Here is a 22,730-nt window from a genome sequence, read left to right on the forward strand (position 1 = left end):
CACTAGAATATAAAGTAGGAAGGCACACTTCTTGATGCCAGAGCACTTTGAGGAAAGCTAAGTAACTAAGGTTAATAACCTTTCCAAAGCACAGATGTCTCTGGATCATCTGCACCAGTTGGTTCATAGAAACACAGGAAATAGAAGCAGGAGTAGACCACTTGCCCCTTTGAACCTGCTCCGCCACTCATTTTGATCATGGCTGATCATCAGATTCAATATCCTGATTCTCCCTCCCTCCACCCTCCTCCCCCCTCCGCCCATATCTCTTGATCCCTTTAGCCCCAAGAATTATGTCTTGAAACCGCACAAGGTTTTGACCTCAACTACTTTCTGTGGTAGTGAATTCCGCAGATCCACCACTCTCGGGGTGAAGAAACTTCTCCTCACCTCAGTCCTAAAAAGTGATGTGGAGATGCCGGCATTGGACTGGGGTGAGCACATTAAGAAGTCTCACAACACCAGGTTAAAGTCCAATAGGTCTATTCAGTATCACGAGCTTTCGGAACGCTACTCCTTCATCAGGCCAGTCAGTTTATTTGATATCACGAGCTTTTGGGCCATTACCCCTTCATCAGATGATGTTGTGAGACTTCTTAGCCAGTCCTAAAACGTTTACCCCTTATCCGCAAACTCTGAGCCCTAGTTCTGGACTCCCCCACCATTGGGAACATGCCTCCTGAATCTAACTTGTCCAATCCTGTTAGAATTTTATACGTTTCTGTAAGATCCCCTCTCACTTGTTTAAACTCCAGTGAATATAATCCTATTCGACTCAGTCTCTCCTCATATGACAGACCTGCCATCCCAGGAAACAGCCTGGTAACCGTTCGCTGTGTTCCCTCTATAGCCAAGACATCCTTCCTCAGATAAGGACACCAAAACTGTACACAATACTCCAGGTGTGGCCTCACCAATGCCCTGTACAATTGCAGTAAAACATTCCTATTTCTTTCCTCAAATCCTCTCGCTATGAAGGCTAACATAACATTTGCCTTCTTTACTGCCTGCTGTATCTGCGTGCTTACTTTCAGCGACTGATGCACAAGGATACCAAGGTCTCGCTGAGTATCCGCCTCTCTCAATTTATACCTTTTTAAATAATAATCTGTCTTCCTATTATTGCCACTAAAGTGGATAACCTCACATTTATCCGCATTATGCTGCATCTGCCATTCAGTCGCCCACACACTCTGCCTGTCCAAGTCACACTGAAGCATCTCTCCTCACAGCTCACCCTCCCATCCAACTCTGTACCATCTGCAACTTTGGAGATAAAACATTCAGTTCCCTCTTCCAAATCACTAATATATAATGCGAAAACAGTAGGAGTCCGAGCACAGATCCCTGCGGTATACCCCACTCGTCGCTGACTGAAGGATATTTTTCCTGGAGATCCTGCGGGAATTTCAAGGCCACCTTGGAAGACTTTCCCAAGGGGGATGTGAAACTCTGCGAGATTGGCTCAGCCAATGGGCAGGACAAGGGGGTTGAGTAGTTGCATTACGGAGTTAGGGGGGCTGAAATGAGGTGAGCGAGAAAGGGAAGTGAAGGAAGTAAAAACATAGAAAGTAAGAGCAGGAGGTACGACAATAGGCGGCACGGTGGTTAGCGTTGCTGCCTCACAGCGCCAAGGACCAAGGTTCAATTCCGGTCTCCGATGACTGTGTGGCCATTCTCCCCGTGTCTGCGTGGGTTTCCTCTGGGTGCTCCAGTTTCCTCCCACAGATGTGCAGGTTGGGTTGATTGCTCATCAGGAATTGCCCCTTAATATCAAGGAGAATAGGAAATGTGTGGGATTACAGGGATAGGGCAGGACCCTGGGTGGGACTGTTGTCGGTGCAGGCTCAATGGGCCAAATGGCCACTGTGGATTCTATGAGGAGGCCATTTGGCCCTTTGAATCCGCTCTGCCATTCATTCTGATCATGGTTGTTCATCCAACTCAGTGACCTGTTCCTGCTAGCCCCCCACCCCCACCTCATTATCCTTTGATTGAAACTAACAGCATACTTGGACAGAATGGGCATGGGGAAGGTGTTTCTATGAGTAGGAGAGACGAGAATGTGAGAGCACAGCAAAGAACTGAGATGAGGCGGAATCTTTTAGAATCATAGAAATCCCTGCAGTGCAGATGGAGGCCATTCGGCCCATCAACCTGCAACTACAACAATCCCACCCAGGCCCTATCCCCACAGTTCAGTATGAGTTTCAGCCAGAGGGTGGTGAATCTGCGGAATTCATTGCCACAGAAGGCTGTAGAAGCCAGATTATTGAGCGTATTTAAGACAGAAGTTCTTGATTGGTAAAGGGGTCAAAGATTATGGGGAAATGGTAGGAGAATAGGGTTGAGAAACTTATCAGCCCTAATCGAATGGTGGAGCAGACTCGATGGGCTGAAGGGCCTAATTCTGCTCCTACACCTTCCAGTCTGATGATCCATCCCTTTAGCTGTAAGAGCTATATCTAAAACCTTCGTCAAGTCTTGTGTGAACACTCAGTGGTGTCAGATCAATGGCCTTGTGATTTACATTGCAGCTTCTGTGGCAAGGACGCCTTGTTGGAGGAATGGATTTTTCAGCCTCTTGCAATGTTTCAGAGTGGCAAAGTGATTGAATTTCCTTGGCGCATAAACCATCGTCTCTGAAGGTGGACATTTGTTGTACGCTAGAGTTCCATTTGTGGCCTCTTGGCACGATAGAAGATTAGGCTGGCTGACAAAGAGGTGAATTAGAAAATTGTATCTCATCGGTGGAGGGGGGGGGCTGATCCTTTGCATGGCGTTGAGTTTAATTGTCTCTTTAAATATTAGGTGACAGTCCACTTTCTAGATCAGGAAGGTGCAAACTAACTGAGGAATATAAATAGTCTGATAGAAGAACTCGACCCAAACACTCTTATCTTTATTTTTCACCCAATTTACCATCAAGCTTTATTGCCCCCTGCTGAAGCCATATCTTTTTTTTCCTGAGCAGCAGATGCAAGAGGCTGATACATGGGATTTCTCCCTCTGAACTGTATCGCTGCTGTTCCTTCACAGTGGCTGGGTCGAAACTCCCTCCCTAACAGCGCTGTGGGTCCACCTACACCACAGGGGCTGCAGCAGCGCCAGAAGGCAGCTCACTGCCACCTTCTCAAGGGGCAATTACAGGTGGGCAATAAATGCTGGACGTAGCCAGCCATGCCCGTACCCTGCGAACAAATAAAAGAAATGTAATAACTCCATGGAGGCAGAAGCCCTGTCACCAAGTTACTTTATTTACACCACACATCTGTACACAGCCAGCTCTCCAGTTGCTGAATGCAGGCAGAGAGTCTAACAGACCTGCTTTAAACAGGGAGCATGAGGGTCCTTGATTTAACCAGCAATTAGGACTCATCAGGCAGTTCATACCCTAGCAAAACAACCATCACAAGAAGACGCCAGGTGGAATTTTCCTATTTTTTGACAGAGTAGCACGGCGGTTGGATAAATGGCTAGAATCGAACCCGTGTCCCTGGTGCTGTGAGGCAGCAGTGCTAACCACTGTGCCACCGTGCCATATTCTTATCTACCTTAGCTATGCTTCTTAACACTGACAATTTTGATCAAATTATCCTTTTTGATCAAATTAACCTTTTAAATTTCATGGGATATGGGTATCACTGGCTGAGCCAGCATTTGTTGCCTATCCCTAGTTGCTCTTGAACTGATGGCATGTTGGGTCATTTCAGAGGGCAGTTGAGAGTCACCCACTTTGCTGTAGCTCTGGAAGGCCAGGCCGGGTAAGGACAGCAGATTTCCTTCCCTAAAGGACATTAAGGAACCAAATGGGTTGATGATGAAGTTAAAGTTTATTAGTGTCACAACTAGGCTTACATTAACGGTGCAATGAAGTTACTGTGAAAATCTCCTAGTTGCCACACTCCGGCGCCTGTTCGGGTACACGGAGGGAGAATTTAAAGTTTAAAGGTTATTTATTAGTGTCACAAGCAAGCTTACATTAACACTGCAATGAAGTTACTGTGAAAATCTAGTTGCCACACTCCGGCGCCTGTTCGGGTACACTGAGGGGGAATTTAACATGGGCAATGCACCCTAACCAGCACATTTTTTGGACTATGTGAGGAAACCAGAGGACCCAGAGGAAACCCACGCAGACACGGGGAGAACGTGCAAACTCTGCACAGACAGTGACCCAAGCCAGGGATTGAACCCAGGGTCCTGGCACTGAGAGACAGCAGTGCTAACCACTGTGCCACAGCGAGGGGCTGTACACTGTACACTGCCCACTCATTTCAGTGGGAACCAGAGTTGATTTATCTGTTCTGTGCCTCGAGTTTATTGCGCCTGCTTCTCTGAGGCTCGAACAACAGAGCCACCAAGGACCCCAGAACATCATCAGGTCTATTAGGTAGGAGGCTTTAGCTGCTCAATGGCAGCTTGGGTAGCCCCGTGAACAGAAAGCTGTGGGTAGTGGTTAGGATAAGAGCAGATTGGAAATCTTCCAGTAAAACACGTTGACCTCCTGTTGACCTCCACCGCAGTTGTCTCAAGCAGATCGATGCATTATGGATGCCTGGGGTCATCAAACCAGGTCAGTGTTTATTCAGTTACAGTGTGAACCCAACCTCCGCAAATTCTGGCTCGGCCTGTATTTGCCTAGACAAAAAAAAAGGACGTGCTTACCTAGCGTTCTACTAGAGGGTAGCACGGTGGCACAGAGGTTGGCACTGCTGCCTCACAGGACCCGGATTTGATTCCCAGCTTGGGTCACTGTCTGTGCGGAGTCTCCACATTCAAGGACCCCACGAAATCGCGGGACATTCTCTCTTCCACCTTCTTCCGTCGGGAAATAGACACAAAAGTCTGAGATCACTCAGCCGACTCAGGAACAGCTTCTTCCCTTCTGGGATCAGACTTTTGAATGGACCTACCTCGCACTAAGTTGATCTTTCTCTGCACCCTAGCTATGATTGCACCCTCTCCTTTCCTTCTCTGCTTTTTTTTTTAGTAGTGTTACAAGTAAGCTTACATTAACACTGCAATGTAGTTATTGTGAAAATCCCTTAGTCACCACACTATGGTGCATGTTTGGATACACTGAGGGAGAATTTAGCATGGCCAATGAACCTAACCAGCGCGTCTTTCAGACTGTGGGAGGAGCACCTGGAGGAAAAGTAAAGTTTATTTCACAGTCGCAAATAGGCTTACATTAACACTGCAATGAAGTTACTGTGAGAATCCCCTAGTCGCCACACTCCGACGCCTGTTTGGGTACACTAAAGGAGAATTTAGCATGGCCAGTGCACCTAACCGGCACATCTTACAGACTGTGGGAGGAAACTGGAGCACCCGGAGGAATCCCACACGGGGAAAGTACTAACTCTGCACAGACAGTGACCCAGGCCGGGAATCGAACCCGGGTCCCTGGCGCTGTGAGGCAGCAGTGCTATCCACCGTGCCACCCTGCTGCCCTGATAGTTGTCGTGGTCACCATTACTGGGATTAGGGCTGTAATTATGCTGCCTCGTTCGCCCCGGAAATGGCCCAAAAAACGGAGTTCTCTGTTGGCCTTGGGTGGGATTTTCTGAGCCTTGCCCGAACGAGGTCTTAAAACCCTGCCCTAGATTTCAATTCCAGAATTGAATCAATCGAATTAAAATTCTGCCAGCTACGATGGTGGGATTTGAACCCATGTTCCAGAAAATTAACCTGGGGGTTGGGGGCTGGGGGTTGGGGGGGGGATTTGGATTTTCAGGCCGTGCTCACACCAAGATAGGAAAGCCCCATCCGAGGTCACGGATCTTTGCCTAGTCCAGTTCCGTCCGCTAGGATTCCCGTGACGGGTGAGGTGGCAAAATTCCACCCTGGGCCTCTGGATAGTCAGTCCGGTGACATCTTTACACTGCTGCCTACATCACATAAGTCAGAATTAATGCCACAGAATCGGATTAGTCTTTTGCAGGGAGTGTTAAAAATGCGGGAATGCATAGAATCTACAGTGCAGAATAAGGCCGTTTGGCCCATCGAGCCTGCACCGACGACAATCCCATCCCCCCCAACCCCATATATTTACAGCCCTAATCCCCCTGATACTAAGGGGCAATTTATCACGGCCAGTTAACCTAACCCGCACACCCGTGTCTGCGTGGGTTTCCTCCGGGTGCTCCGGTTTCCCCCCACACTCCAAAGATGTGCGGGTGAGGTGGATTGGCCGTGCTAAAAATTGCCCCTTCGGGATTGGCTAGGGTAAATGTGTGGGGTCACGGGAATAGGTGCCCGGGTGGGATTGTGGTCGGTAACGGACCGGGTGGGCTGAATGGCCTCCTTCTGCACTGTAGGGATGCCATGACCTTATGTAACAAATGTTCTTGATCTGTAATTCTGGCCCCTTTGGCCACTCGCTGACAAAGCGGGTCCATTCACAGCGGAGAATGCTTGAGAAGGGGTTTGTCGTTAACACAAGGGAAAGCACATCCCGGAACCGCAGTCAAAGAGCTGTTGCTGCGATCCTACCACGATGGCAGTCCCAATTATAACCACGCACTGCGAGAAAGTGGATATCTCAATTTTGCAGCCTTCCGTTTGGCTTTCATCCTTTTGTGCCAGGCAGTGAATAAAGCCCCGGTTTAAAATAAAACAATTTATTAAGGTCCAATTTCTGTAAAGCTGTGGGGCGCAGATTAAGCGGAGGAGTAGATGTTAATACAATTCACGGATTGCCTGCTGATTTGTAAATGTTATCTATCCCGACCTCACTTTTAAACGTGTACTAGTTCCCGGGGCGGCTGAGGGTTATTCATGAATGCCCCACCTTGCCCCTCCCTGAGGTGTGGTGACCCTCAGCTTAAATCAGCACCAGTCACCTCTCAAAGAGATTTTTCAAATCATTCATGGGACATGGGCATCGCCATGGCGTTTATTGCCCATTCCTAGTTGCCCAAGGGCAGTTAAGAGTCAACCACATTGCTGTGTGGCTCTGGAGTCACGTGTAGGCCAGACCGGGTAAGGACAGCAGATTTCCTTCCCTAAAGGGAACCAGATGGGTTTTTCCAACAATGGCCATCAGTAGATTTCTTAATTCCAGATATTGTTTATTGAATTTAAGTTCACAATCTGCCGTCCTTACCCGGTGTGGCCTACATGTGACTCCAGAGCAATGTGGTTGATTCTCAACTGCCCTCCAAGGGCAACCAAGGATGGGCAATAAATGCCATGGCAATGGTCCTTGTGCATGAGTCGCAAAAACCCAGCTTGCAGGTGCAGCAGGTGGTCAGGAAGGCGAATGGGATGCTGGCCTTCATAGCGAGGGGGATTGAATATAAAAGTAGGGAGGTCTTGCTGCGGCTGTATAGGGCATTGGTGAGGCCGCAGCTGGAGTACTGTGTGCAGTTTTGGGCGCCGCACCTGCGCAAGGATATTTTGGCCCTGGAGGGAGTGCAGAGGAGGTTTACTAGGCTGATACCGGAGTTGAGGGGATTGAGCTATGAGGAGAGGCTGAATAAACTAGGCTTGTACTCGTTAGAGTTTAGAAGAATGAGGGGAGATCTCATTGAGACGTATAAGATGATGAATGGGATGGATAGGATAGAGGTGGAGAGACTCTTCCCGCTCAAAAAAGACAGTAGGACTAGGGGGCACAGCCTCAAGATAAAGGGGAGGCGGTTTAGAACGGAGTTGAGGAGGAACTTCTTCACTCAAAGGGTGGTGAATCTCTGGAATTCTCTGCCCGTTGAAGTGGTGGAGGCTGCCTCGCTAAATATTTTTAAGAAGCGGGTTGATGGGTTCTTGATAAGAGAGGGGATTAAGGGTTATGGGGAGAGGGCGGGAAAGTGGAACTGAGCCACAACAGATCAGCCATGATCTTATTGAATGGCGGGGCAGGCTCGAAGGGCTAGATGGCCTACTCCTGCTCCTATTTCTTATGTTCTTATGTTCTTATGTTCTTAATAAAAAAAATTCTCTTTGAGAGGTGACTGGTGCTGATTTAAGCTAGGGATCACCACACCCTTAGGCTAGCAACACCCATGTATGAATAAACAAAACATCCAGAGACCCAGAATAAGATCTGTGGACCCAGGTTCGAATCCTGCCACAGTAGGTGGTAAAAATTGAATTCAGTAAATATCTGGAATTAAGAATCTACTGATGACCATGAAACCATTGTTGGATAAACCCATCTGGTTCACTAATGTCCTTTAGGGAAGGAAATCTGCCGTCCTTATCTGGTCTGGCCTACATGTGACTCCAGATCCACAGCAATGTGGTTGACTCTCAACTGCCGATAGGTAACTGGGAATGGGCAATAAATGCAGACCAGCCAGCGATGGCCATCTCCCAAGAATGAATAGAAAGAAAAATCCAGAGACCCAGAACAATATCTGGAGACCCGAGTTCGAATCCCGCCACGGCATATGGCAAAATTTGAATTCAGTAAAAATCTAGAATTAAAAATCTAACGATGACCATAAAACCATTGTCGATGGTTGTAAAAATCCATCTGGTTGGCCTAGACAGAGCAGACGTGGAGAGAATGTTTCCACTAGTGGGAGAGACTAGAACTCAAAGGGCCCAACCTCAGAGTGAAGGGGAACTCCTTGAAAACAGAGATGAGGAGGAGTTTCTTCAGCCAGAGGGTGGTGAATCAGTGGAACTCATTGCCACGGAGGAGGCCGGGTCATTGAGTGTCTTTAAGACAGAAATAGATAGGTTCTTGGTCAATAAAGGGATCAAGGGTTACGGGGAGAAGGCAGGAGAATGGGGATGAGAATCATATGAGCCATGATTGAATGGTGGAGCAAACCTGATGGGCTGAGTGGCCTCATTCTACTTCTATATCTTATGGTGTTCTGAAATGGAGGGCAATTAGAGGATGGGCATTTAGGGATGAGTAATACACCCATATGAAATGCATCTAAAAAATGCAAATAAGAAAAGACTACACCGATTCATTATAAATTTCAGATCGCTTAATTTGGAAGCTCTTGGGTTTGAGTTTGTGCTAGACTGATTGCTTAAAATACAAATAATGGTCATTTGTAAAAATATGAGGGCAAGAGTTTCCGGCTTTTTCTACTCTTGAATAAATTGTTCTCTTCTGTGACAAGTTATTGTCGTCAATTTGTGATGAGGAGCAGGGCTTATTTTCATCAGGAGGTTGGCTGGAGATCTACAGCCTCTGTGCCAAAGATTTAGAAAGTTGTGTTCTCCCGTCAGAAGCTGACGCGGGGTTAGAACGCGAGAAGCAGGGACCAGGGTAGGCCGTGCAGCCCTTAGGGCCTGTCCCCGTCAATCAGAACGATGCTTCTTTTAATAAAGAAGTTTGCACATTCTCCTCGTGTCTGCGTGGGTTTTCTCTGGGTGCTCCGGTTTCCTCCCACAGTTCAAAGATGTGCAGGTTAGGTTCATTGGCCATGCTAAAAATTGCCCCTTAGTGTCCTGGGATGTGTAGGTTAGAGGGATTAGCGGGTAAATGTGTAGGGATATGGTGATAGGGTCTGGGTGGGATTGTGGTCGGTACAGACTCGATGGGCCGAAGGGCCTGTTTCTGCACTGTAGGGTTCCTATGTTCTATGTTTTATTGCTTCTTTATTATCCTGTGAAGGATGTGGGTCATTGCCCATCCCTAATTGCCCTGGAACTGAGTGTCCGGCTCGACCATTTCAGGGGTCAGTTCAGGCCTCTGGCCTACATGTTCCCCAGACCACATTGCTGTTGCTCTGGAGTAACATATAGGCCCAGAACTGGGTATGGGCAGCTAATCTTATACCCCCCCCCCTTTCCCTATCTGTGGTCAGTTTGAAGGCAGTGGGGGGGTGGGGGGGGGGGGGTGGTGGTGGTCTTTAATCAGACAGGAAGGCCGATACATGGATACAGTCTCGCCCCGACTGGTCCGGGAAGTGACAGCTCACAGATGGCTGAGTGTCACACCACCCCCTCAACACCCCACCGCCCTTCCTTCCTATTCTCCCTCCCCGCCACACCCCATTCCACCCTCACTCTGTTAGAGAGTGGCTCCCCTGTCAATCCTCGTGCTTTGGTAGATGCATTACTGTCAGTCGCCACCACTCCCAGTGGCGCCGATGGTCCTTGGAGAGTGTACTGTAAGAGCTGGCACAGAAGGGGTCAATGTGAGGCTGGGTACAGTGCCACCCACACTGTGATGTAATGACCGGATGACCCAAGGCTCGAGGATAGTCACGTAAGTGGACAGACAGAGAAGTGTGTAGAGGTAAGCATGGAGATAACTCCTAGCTTAGGCCTTGTACTGTTTCTCTCTCTGGCTAGTGTTAAACTAGACAAATTAAACTATACTTTATAACACAACCTCTTCATCAGACCTAGCCATCTTATGACAGAGAACTGCTGGCCTCTGATTGGTTGGCAACTCCAATGGTGGGGCATGGGCAGTGGGGAGTTGGGGGGGGAGGTGTTTGGTGTTTGCACGGGTAGGGATTTCTACTCCCAGGGTAAGTCCAAGGTCCGATGTTACCCAGGTTGATGCCTGATGTGGACGACGCAGTGGTTAACACTGCTGCCTCTCAGCGCCAGGGACCCGGGTTCGATTCCCAGCTTGGGTCACCATCTGTGTAGAGTCTGCACGTTCTCCCCGTGTCTGCGTGGGTTTCCTCCAGGTGCTGCGGTCTAGAAAGGTGCAAGTTAGGTGGATTGGGCCATTGCCCCTTAGTGTCAGGGGGTTGTGGGGATAGGGAATGGGTGGGATTGTGGTTGGTGCAGAATCGATGGGCCGAATTGCCTCCTTCTGCACTGTAGGGATTCGATGATTCCCTGAAAGCTATGAATGAGCAGAGATCTTGTCTGAGCATGTGCAAGGCGCTGGTCAGAACAGGACGCAGGGTATAACTCTGGTCTGCTGGCCTCAATTTTAACAGGTGTCAAATGCTACTAGTGAATTCTCTATTAATAGTATCTTTTTGGGGTCAAATTGCCTCACCAGTGAGAAATTCTGATGAAAGAAATTGCAAGACATGGAAATCTGTAATAAGATAATTTAAAAATTTAAATTATAATCCGCTCGTTCTGACAGTTTCTCTGTTACCAATGCAGAAAGATTTGACGTGTGCGCTTCCACTTGAGAAGGTTCGCTGATAAAGGAATATCCTTTGTTGATTCTTCTCCCTCCTGAACCCCCCTTACAAGCGTGCCAACCCTCTTTCCATCGCAAGGGTGGCACAGTCGGCTGTGCCAACTCCCCCACAGCCGACGTCGATCATCGTTACTGCCGGCTAATTGGAGCGGGCACTCCAGCATCCTGCCTCTTGTGAGGTCTGTCCAACCCTCGGCCCACTCGCAGCTTTTCTGATGCCTGCCTCCGTCAGCCCTGCCAGTCCGTGCCCAGTGCGGGACGGAGTAGCGCCTCAGTGTGTCCTCCGGTTTGACTCGATTCCCGGCTTGGGTCGCCACTGCCTGTGTGAAGTCTGCACGTTCTCCCCGTGTCTGCGTGGGTTTCCTCCGGAAGCTCCGGTTTCTTTGATTGAATTTGATTTATTATTGTCACATAGAGTCATTAGAGCATGGAGACAGGCCCTTCAGCCCAACTTGTCCTTCTTTTTAACCCCTAAGCTAGTCCCAATTGCCTGCATTTGGCCCATATCCCTCTATACCCATCTTATCCGTGTAATTGTCTAAATGCTTTTTAAAACACAAAATTGTACCCGCCTCTACTACTACCTCTGGCAGCTTATTCCAGACACTCACCATCCTCTGTGTGAAAAACTTGCCCCTCTGGACCCTTTTGTATCTCTCCCCTTTCACCTTCAACCTGTGCCCTCTAGTTTTAGACTCCCCTATCTTTGGGAAAAGATATTGACCATCTAGCTGATCTGTGCCCCTCATTATTTTATAGATTTCTATAAGATCAGCCCTCAGCCTTCTACGCTCCAGAGAAAAAAGTCCCAGTTTATCCAGCCTCTCCTTATACCATCAAGTCCCGGTAGCACCCTAGTAAATCTTTTCTGCACTCTTTCTAGTTTAATAATATCCTTTCTACGATAGAGTGACCAGAACTGTACACAGTATTGGAATACAGTGAAAATTATTGTTTCTCGCGCTATACAGACAAAGCATACCATTCATAGAGTAAATAGGGCGGCACGGTGGCACAGTGGTTAGCACTGCTCCCTCACAGCACCAAGGACCTGCGTTCAATTCCTGGCTTGGGTCACTGTGTGGAGTTTGCACATTTCCCCCATGTCTGCATGGGTTTCCTTCAGCTGTTCTAGTTTCCTCCCACTATTCAAAGATGTGCAGGTTAGGTGGATTGGCTAGGCTAAATTGCCCCTTAGTGTCAGGGAGACTAGCTAGGGTAAATGCATAGGGTTGTAGAGATATGACCTGGGTGGGATTGTGGTCACTGCATATTCGATGGGCCAAATGGCCTCCTCCTACACTGTAAGGTGCTATGACTCTATATTAAGTAGCCCGGTGGCATAGTAGCCACAGTGCCTCACAGCGACAGAGACCCGGGTTCGATTCCTGGCTGGGAACACAGTCTTTGTGGAGTCTGTACGTTCCCCCTGTGTCTGCATGGGTTTCCTCTGGGTGCTCCGGTTTCCTCCCACAGTCCGAAAGATGTGCTGGTTAGGTGCATTGTCCGTGCTAAATTCTCCCTCAGTGTACCCGAACAGGCGCTGGATTGTGGCGACTAGGGGATTTTCACTGTAGCTTCTTTGAGTGTTAATGTGACACGAATTAAAAAAATGGGAGAGGGAAAGGAGAGAATGTAATATTACAGTCATAGCTGGGGTGTAGAGAAAGATCAACTTAGTGGGAAGTAGGTCCATTCAAGGTTTGGTGGCAGCAGGGAAGAAGCTGTTCTTGAGTCACTTGGTGCGTGACTTCAGACCTTTACATCTTTTTCCTGACGGAAGAAGGTGGAAGAGAGAATGTCTGGGGTGCGTGGGGTCCTTAATTATACTGGCTGCTTTTCCAAGGACAGTGGGAAGTATAGACGGAGTCAATGGACGGGAGGCTGGTTTGCGTGATGGATCTCTGCTACTTGCGGTCTAATTCCCTTGCTATCTCACCTACACTTTTCAAGGCTTCTTCCATCCCTCTGCTAGGCCTTTCCACCCAAACCCCTGACACTTTCTTGCTCCCTCATTGCTTTTCCTGATTAGTCAATGAACAAAACTTTGATGTTTCTTTCCATTGCTGTGCGAGCGAAAGATTTACAAGTGATTTTTGAAGGAAATCACCTTCTATTATTTTTTTTCGCCAGGGTTCAATGTATAGAAGATGTTTCCACTTACGTGGGAGACAAAAGTTGTTAGCACTGCTGCCTCACAGCAACAGAGACCCAGGTTCAGTTCTGGCCTTGGATGACTGTCTGTGTGGAGTATGCACATTCTCCCCATGTCTGCATGGATTTCCTCTAGGTGCTCCAGTTTCCTCCCAAGATATGCAGGCTAGATGAATTGGCCGTGCTAAATTGTCCCTTAGTGTCCAAAAAGGTGTGTAGATTAGGTGGATTGGTCATGCTAAATTGTCCCTTAGCGTACAAAAAGATGTATAGATTAGGTAGATTGGCCATGCTAAATTGTCCCTTCGTGTCCAAAGATGTGTAGGTTAGGTGGATTGGTCATGCTAAATTGTCCCTTAGTGTCCAAAAGATGTGTAGATTAGGTGGATTGGTCATGCTAAATTGTTTCTCATTGTCCAAAGATGTGCAGGTTAGGTGGATTGATCATGTTAAATTGTCCCTTAGTGTCCAAAAAGATGTATAGTTTAGGTGGATTGGCCATGCTAAATTGTCCCTTAGTGTCCAAAGGTGTCTAGGTTAGGTGGATTAGTCATGCTAAATTGTTTCTCATTGTCCAAAGATGTGCAGGTTAGGTGGATTGGTCATGTTAAAGTGCCCCTTGGAAATGTAGGTTAGAGGAATTAGCAAAGGTGAATGCATGGGGTTAGAGGGATAGGGCCTAGGAAGATGCTCTGTGGAGAGTCTGTGCAGACTCACTGGGCCGAATGGCCTCCTTCTTCACTGCAAGGATTCTGTGATTCTGTTTAACTTTAAGCAAGGCATTTTAGGTTTAGCGTAGAGTTATTGAAGGTTTGGTTACCTGGCAACAATGTTATTAAGCAGCAGAAGTTTCATTTTTATGATGGATGGCTCAGTTACCTTACCTATGCAATCACCAGCAATAACCTTCTCCTGGAAGCTTCAATTAAAGGTTGTTTTGGAATGATTCCAAAATTCCTGATAAACTCCAAGTTGATCTTGGGTCAGATCGCTCACTATCTTCCTCAACTACAGTAACTTGCAATTAAATCACACCTTCAACATTGCAAAGCTTTTAATACTAGCATCAGTGGTACTGTCACTGGACTCACAATCCGGTGGCACAGTGGTTAGTACTGCTGCCTCACAGCGTCAGGGATCCAGGTTCAATTTCGGCTTGGGTCACTGTCTGTGTAGAGTTTGCCTATTCTCCCCGTGTTGGAGTGAGTTTCCTTCAGCTCCTCCGGTCCCCTCCCTTGGTCCAAAGATGTGCCGTTTAGGTGGATTGGCCATGCTAGATCGCCCCTTAGTGTCCAAAGATGTGCGGGTTAGATGGATTGGCCGTGCTAAATTGCCCCTTAGTCTCCAAAGATGTGCAGGTTAGGTGGATTGGCCGTGCTAAATTGCCCCTTAGTGTCCAAAGATGTGTGGGTTAGATGGATTGACCGTGCTAAATCGCCCCTTAGTGTCCCAAGATATATAGTTTAGGTGGACTGCTGTGCTAAATTACCGCTCAGTGCCCAAAGATGTGCAGGTTAGGTGGATTGGCCGTGTTAAATTATCCCTTAGTGCCCAAAAGGTCTACGGGTTAGGTGGATTAGCCATGCTAAATTACCCCTTAGTGTTCAAAGATGGGCAGGTTAGGTGGATTGGCCATGTTAAATTGCCCCCAAATAGATTAGGTGGATTATTAATGCTAAATTACCGTTTAGTGTAATAAGACATGTAGATTAAGTTGATTAGACATGGTAAATGTGTTTGTTTATGGGGACAGAGCTTGAGAGGATCTGGGTGAGATATACTACTGGCGAGTTGGTGCAGACTCAATGGGCTGAATGGCCTCCTTCTCCACAGTAGGTATTGTGCGGATTCAACGAGCACCTTTCCAAGCACCGTACGATGCCCCCTCCCACTTGTGCCTCCTCCTCCTCCTCCTTGCCACGGTGATTCCTTTTTGCGTTACAGCGATTTACTCGCCTCGGGTTCTGGAGTTTGCACTCTGCTGCCCTGCACCTTTAGAAGCTGCTTCGAGCAAAAACCCGTCGATGGATGCACACGGCAGCGACCGGGTGACGTTAGTGAAGGTGACAGTTGGCACTCGGGGCAGTTCAGCTCCAGAGGTGCCTCTGTGAGTCGTGCTTTTTTACCCCTTCCAGCTGTTTCCTTGACTTGTCACTCAGGAGACCCTGACTGTGCGATGATGCTGCAAAAGGGATCTTTTTTTGGACAGGAGTTTCCTTTTCGGTTGCTAGGTTTGTGCTTTTCCATCTTAGTTTCTGCACGGGAGTGCAAGTCCTGGTTTTTTTGCTCCACTTTCTTACCAAGGGAAACTGGGCCTAGTGTGAAGCCTGAAGCCTGTCGCTTGATTGTGAGTGAGCTTGGTTCAAAAACATCTGACAACTACCATGTCTTCTGTTTAAACTTATCAGAAGGTCCAACCATGTAAGGACAAATCATAATGTGTAGTGAAAGTCTACAAAATTGATTTTTCTGAGGGTTTAGTTTCTTTGTAAAGCCATTTGAGCTGTTTCAGAGGCCTGCAGCGTGGTAGTCACATATGGATGGAGGGAGTGTAACGTGAGGGAGCTGCAATGAGTGATTGAAAGAGAAAGAAAACAACAATTTCATAAGATTCCCTACAGTGCAGAAGGAGGCCATTCGGCCCATTGAGTCTGCACCGACAACAATCGTATCCATGTACTATCCCCATACCTTGTTAATCCCCCTGAGATTCAGGGTCAATTTAGCATGACCAATCCATCTCAGGAAGGACGTAGAAGCTATTGAAAGGGTACAGAGGAGATTTACAAGGATGTTGCCTGGATTGGGAGGCATGCCTTATGAAGATAGGTTGAGGGAGCTGGGACTCTTCTCCCTGGAGAGACGAAGGTTGAGAGGCGACCTGATAGAGGTTTATAAGATGTTGAGAGGAATAGATAGGGTGGATTCTCAGAGGCTATTTCCCCGGGTTGAAATGGTCGCTACAAGAGGACACAGATTTAAGGTGCAGGGGAACAAGTACAGAGGTGATGTTAGGGGTAAGTTTTTCACTCAGAGAGTGGTGAGTGAATGGAATCGGCTGCCGTCAGTGGTGGTGGAGGCGAACTCGCTGGGGTCTTTTAAAAGACTTCTGGATGAGTATATGGGATTTAATGGGATTGGGGGTTATAGATAGGTCTATGGATTGGTAGGTATTGATGTGATCGGTGCAACTCGTGGGCCGAAGGGCCTGTTTGTGCTGTAGTGTTCTATGTTCTATGTTCTATCTCATCTGCACATCTTTGGACCGTGGGAGGAAACCGGAGCACCCGAAGGAAACCCATGTAGACACGGGGAGTGTAAAAACTCCACACTGACAGTCACCTGAGGCCGGAATTGAACCCGGGTAGCTGGTGCTGTGAGGCAGCTAACCACCGTGCTGCCCAAATTTACATTTTTCTAACATTTTTCATGACCATTGAACATCAATCAGCCATGATCAAAATGAATGGCCGGGTAGGCTCGAAGGGCCAAATGGCCTACTCCTGCTTCTAGTTTCTGTGTCTCCAAGTGTATTACAGCCGATGCTAGCTATGATTGCAATACTTAATTCTGCACCCTCTCCTTCTCCCCTATGTGCTCTATGAATGGCATGCTTTGTCTGTATAGTGCGTAAGAAACAATACTTTTGACTGTATCATAGAATCGCTACAGGACAGGAGGCCATTCAGCCCATCAAGTCTGCACCAACTACAATCAAACCCAGACCCTATTCCCGTAACCTCACATATTTACCCTGCTGGCACTAGGGTCAATTTACCATGACCAATCCACCTAACTCACATATCTTTGGACCGTGAGAGGAAACTGGAGTACCCGGAGGAAACCCACACAGACATGAGGAGAATGTGCAGACTTCACAGAGACAGTAATCATAGAACCCTACAGTGCAGAAAGAGGCCCTTCGGCCCATCGAGTCTGCACCGACCACAATCCCACCCAGGCCCTACCCCCCATATCCCTACATATTTTACCCCCTAATCCCTCTAATTACACATCTCAGGACACTGAGGGGCAATTTTATCTTGACCAATCAACCTAACCCACACATCTCTGGACGTTGGGAGGAAACTGGAGCAAACCCACGCAGACACGAGGAGAATGTGCAGACTCCACACAGACAGTAACCCGAGCCGGGAATCGAACCCAGGTCCCTGGAGCTGTGAAGCAGCAGTGCTAACCACTGTACCACCGTGCCGCCCTGGGAATAGATCAACATCTGTCCTAGTATGTGACAATAATAAATCAAATCAAATCAAAATGAATACTTCTAATGTGCCGTGCAGGGAGTGTGGCGGTCATTTTCCAGCTCAGAAAGCTGCCACAAACAACAACGTGAGAATGACCAGATCGTCTGGGTTTTTTTTTTGCGGTGTTGATTGAGGGACGGGACACTTGGTCGGGACACGGAGGTGGGGGATAACTCTTCATCGAAGGAATGCCGTGGTAACTTGTGCATCCAGTTGAGCTGCCAGACGGGACCTCAGTCTTATGCCCCAGGTCTCCAGCACATTAGCTGAGTTTCTGGGTTAATAGCCTGGTGATAACACCACTAGGCCCCTGCCTCTCCTAGCCCAAGTTACTGGACTGATTCATCAGTCACCTGCCTGCAGCATTTTGATTGTTGATTACCCTTTCCGTGAGAGAAAAAAAACTTCCCTGAACTTCTACCAGTTTGATTCTATCTCCCACTGGACTATCTCAGGCCTTTGATCTCTAAATCGGAAACTGGTGAATAATTTAGAAAGTTCCTTCTGGTACTTTTCCATAAATTAATTTCTTGGTTCTTTTGTCTACGTACACACGGATGCAGCTTCTCAAAGTTATGTTGGGAAAACTGTTGAAATAATCCTTTGGAATGACTCTAAATGCAGTTGGGGGGGGGGGAGGGTGGGATTGTGTGCCCTCTCTCGTGGTCTGTTTGGAGTTGTGGAGGGGATTTATTGGGGCGGGGGGGAGCTGGTTGTCAGTTGAGCATCCAGCCCCCTTTCTCAGTCAAAGTTAAGAGTGGAAGGGCCTTAATGAGGCCCTTAAGTGTATCATAGACTCCCTACAATGCAGAAGGAGGCTGGTTAGTCCATCAAGTTTGCACCAACACTCTCTGACAGAGCATCATCCCCAGGCCCTCTCCCCCACCCGGTCCCCGTAACCCCGCACGTTTACAATGGCCAATCCACCTAACCTGCACATCTTAGGACACTAAGGGGCAGTTTAGTATAGCCAGTCTGTCTAATTCCAATCTATGCATTCCAACCATTATTTTGTAAATTGAGTTTGTGTCTTTAAATGCCCTGTTTGTGAACAGAACTCCCACTCACCTGATGAAGGAGCAGCGCTCTGAAAGCTTGTAGCTTGTGCTACCAAATAAACCTGTTGGACTTCAACCTAGTGCTGTGAGACTTCTTACAATCTATCTAATCCACACATCCTTGGACACTAAGGGGCAATTTAGCATGGCCAATCCACCCAACCTGCACATTTTTGGGCACTAAGGGTCAATTTAGCATGGCCAATCTGTCTAAACTGCACATCTTTGCACTGTGGGAGGAAACCGGAGCACCCGGAGGAAACCCACGCAGACACGGGGAGAACATGCAAACTCCACACAGACAGCAACCAGGCTGGAATTGAACCCAAAACCCTGGCGCTGTGAGGCAGCAATGCCAACCACCTGAATTGGCAGATGCATCTTGGCTCAGTATCACATCCAAAGGCACCTGCCCATGTTTCTCAACTCAGTGTATAAGGCATTGATCTACGGAAGATAAATGCAGCGGCAAAACGAACAGGCCAAATGATTTTGATTGATCATGTTTGCGCTTTGGTTATTGACCCCGTGATCCAGTCCTACATGAGCTCATTCCATTCAAATCATCCACCTCTTTTTGTCTCTTGTTGAATTTGTGAGCTGTGGTCCCTTTAAAAGCTGGTTCTGTGTCAGTGCTGGGACATTTAAAATGCAGAGGCACACGGGGTATGTAGACTGCAACATTTGTAACAAGGACCGTGCATCAGGGTTGCCTTGGTAACAGACTTTGTGGGCTTTTGAATTTTGGCAGCCTATCAATTTAAAGAAGACACTCAGCTATCAGGAACTTATCAAATTTGAATTTGGCTGTTGTTGGCAACATCAGACCAATCCCTGCATAGGAAAGTTGATAGGTCATCACAGTTATAAAAAGAGGAACTCAACTGCCTGCCAGCAGTTCAACTGAAGAGCTGCCATCGCTAAATACCTAAAGAGGGCAAGAGTGGCTCCCTGCCAGCTTAGCATATCTCTTAAGAGAACTCTCCATCTATCTAACGAAGGAGACCAAAATCAGAAAGAGGTAGCAGGCAGCAGAATCGACAGAAGAATTCTAGAGATTTTCCAAAGCTAAGACACCTGTTTGTATATTTCTGTTGAGAGTGACTAAATTTCTGTTATTATTATTTTTGTGGGTGATGAATGAACCTTGTATTTATTTGAACAGCATTCCAGAAGCGTCTTACTTTAATCGATGTGTTACTTGTTTAGTTAAAGCTCCCGGTTGGTTAAATGAATAACTTGTGAATCATTGACTCAAAACGAGTGTCAGGTATTTCTGTTCATGAACCTCTAGCCATGCAGGAAGAATAGTTTTCAAACACCTTTAACGGATTACGAAGCAAGGTATTCCTCTTTGAGGGATTCGGCCAAGAAGGGATCAGCCTCCGCGTCGTAACACTCTCGTTTCTTTTTCAGCAGAAGAGGAAGTACTTGAATGACAAGATGGAGAACCTCAAGACAAGCCAGGCTGCCCGTCTGCCGTTCCACAAGTGCTTACCGTTTTGCTGCCGTGCTCACAGTTGTAATCATTAAGCGTAACCCAACCGTGCTGGACTGGAGTGGGGAAGGGGGAAGGGGGGTGAGGGGTGGAATAACTGAGGGTTGGAATGCCACAGCTGTGTTGTGCTTAAATCCTCCTTCATCTACATGTTTAGCCAAACTGTTTTGCTCCGCTCTCCTGGGGATTGTCACAGATGTCACTATCGAAAGCTATTATGATGTCAAAAACTTGAGAATGTGGCTAATTACGCTCTTTTGTTGGCCCTCTGAGGCCAGCCCAGTCCCTGACGAACCTTGTTCAGAATGTAAAACAGTTCGAAGCAGAATGTAATTTTTTTTTTTGTAACTGGGAGATATTTTTATCTGCAGAATTGAATTGTCCTTTCCACGGCTTGTGTTGGTGATTTTATTACTGTCGAATGTAGCGATGCGCACGTACCCAGCCACCGGCTTCGATAGAACATCTGCGTTCTCTCTGCAACCGCGGTCATTCCTGTTGTCGGGGTGCGAGCCTCCTTTGCCGCCGCTTGCCTTGCGAAACCTCTCCGCGTTTCCAAATGCGACTTCAGCAACACAGCGTTCCGCAGAGTGAAAGACTTGCAGTCATTATTCTGCCCGAGCACAATAACGACTGGAGTCGGCACATTCGCAGGGTAACGCAGAGTTCCAGGAGGCATTCAACGCCTGTCCTGAGGTCATGTTCACAGAATCGTAGCATCCCACAGGGCAGAAGGAGGCCGTTCGGCTCATCGACTCTGCACCGACAACAGTCCCACCCTGTCCCCGTTACCCCACATACTTACCCTGCTAGTCCCCTTAACACTAAGTGACAATTTAGCATGGCCAATCAACCTAACTACACATCTTTGGACGCTAAGGGGCAATTTAGCATGGCCAATCCAGCTAACCTGCACATCTTTGGACACTAAGGGGCAATTTAGCATGACCAATCAAACTAACCTACGCGTCTTTCAACGCTAAGGGACAATTTAGCATGGCCAATCCACTTAACCTGCACATCTTTGAACATTAAGGGACAATTTAGCATGGCCAATCCACCTAACCTGCATATCTTTGGACACTAAGGGACAATTTAGCATGGCCAATCCACCTAACCTGCACGTCTTGGACACTAAGAGGCAATTTAGCATGGCCAATCCACCTAACTTACAAACCTTTGGACACTAAGAGGGAATTTAACATGGTCAACCCACCTAACCTGCACAACTTTGGACATTAAGGGACAATTTAGCATGGTCAATCAACCTAACCTGCACATCTTTGGACTACGGGAGAAAACCAGAACACCCGGAGGAAACCCACGCAGACACGGGGAGAATGTGCAGACCCCACACAGACAGTGACCCGAGGCCGAAATTGAACCCGGGTCCCTGGCGGTGTGAAGCAGCAGTACTAACCACTGTGCCACCGCGCTGCCCATTGTTGAGGACCCCTTCCTGCTCCCCATCCCCAAAACTGCAATCAGTAGAGAATGAGCAAGTTGGGGGAGGTGTGGCCTAGTGGTATTGTTGCTAGACTATTAATCCAGCTAATTTTCTGGGGACCTGGGTTCAAATCCCATCGTGGCAGATATGGAATTTGAATTCAATAAATGCTGGACATCTCAAAGACCCTTGCAGCCACTGAAGTGTAGTTATTGTTGTGATCACATTCAGCAAATTTCCAGAAACGGAAACCGGATTGAAATTTTGCATGCGGGTTAATTATTCACCATCTCCCGAAAAGGAACATTAGTTTGGACAGTATTTATATTTCACTATTTTTGCTGGTGTCCCCTTTCAAGATATACAAGAGGCAGTTCAGACCAGTACCCTTCTTCCCCAGTTTTTACTGGTTTTTTTTGCCTTCTGCAATCTATATTCCATTAAGGATTTTTAAAATATTTGTTCTGGGGACCCGGGTTCAAATCCCGCCACTGCAGATGGTGGAATTTGAATTCAATTTTTAAAAAATCTGGAATTAAGAATCTACTGGTGACCGTGTAACCATTGTCGGAAAAACCCATCTGGTTCACTGATGTCCCTTAGGGAAGGAAATCTGCCCTCCTTACCCGGTCTGACTCTAAAGCAATATGGTTGACTCTTGCACTAGGAGTGGTTGAGGACTCTGGGTCTATACTCATTGGAGTTTAGAAGGATAGGGGCATCTTATTGAAACTCACAGGATACTGCGAGGTCTGGATAGAGTGGACACGGAGAGGATGTTTCCACTGGTAGGAAAATCTAGAACCAGAGGGCACAACCTCAGGCTAAAGAAACAGAGATGAGGAGGGATTTCTTCAGCCAGAGAGTGGTAGATCTGTGGAACTCTTTGCCACAGAAGACTGTGGAGGTCGGGGTCATTGAGTGTCTTTAAGACAGAGATAGATAGTTCTTGATTAATAAGGGGGATCAGGGGTTATGGGGAAAAGGCAGGAGAATGGGGATGAGAAAAATATCAGCCATGATTGAATGGTGAAGTGGACTCGATGGGCTGAGTGGCCTAATTGTGCACCTATGTCTTATGGTCTTATGAACTCTCAACTGCCGCACTCTGAACTGGCCTAGCAAGTCACTCAGTTGTTCAAGAAGGCAGCTCACCACCGCCTTCTCAAGGGCAACTAGGGATGGGCAATAAATGCAGGCTGAACCAGCAACACCC

The 22,730-nt window shown here is 47.6% G+C and overlaps 1 protein-coding gene across 2 annotated transcripts in view; it reads left to right on the forward strand.

Moving 5' to 3' along the window:
• cd276 (CD276 molecule) overlaps positions 1–21,700 on the forward strand; it is a 231,140-nt gene extending 209,440 nt beyond the window's left edge. Inside the window, exon 8 of one of the 2 annotated variants that reach the window (XM_080216223.1) lies at positions 19,986–21,700. In XM_080216223.1, coding sequence (XP_080072349.1) covers positions 19,986–20,008 — 23 coding nt within the window. In that variant the 3' untranslated portion in view covers positions 20,009–21,700. The remainder of the gene's footprint in view (positions 1–19,985) is intronic. The other variant, XM_080216225.1, reaches the window with a different exon arrangement.
• Positions 21,701–22,730: the final 1,030 nt, after the last annotated feature.

The sequence above is a fragment of the Carcharhinus amblyrhynchos genome, chromosome 32 (assembly GCF_965287045.1).
Source record: "Carcharhinus amblyrhynchos chromosome 32, sCarAmb.v2.hapA, whole genome shotgun sequence".
Taxonomy (NCBI): domain Eukaryota; kingdom Metazoa; phylum Chordata; class Chondrichthyes; order Carcharhiniformes; family Carcharhinidae; genus Carcharhinus; species Carcharhinus amblyrhynchos.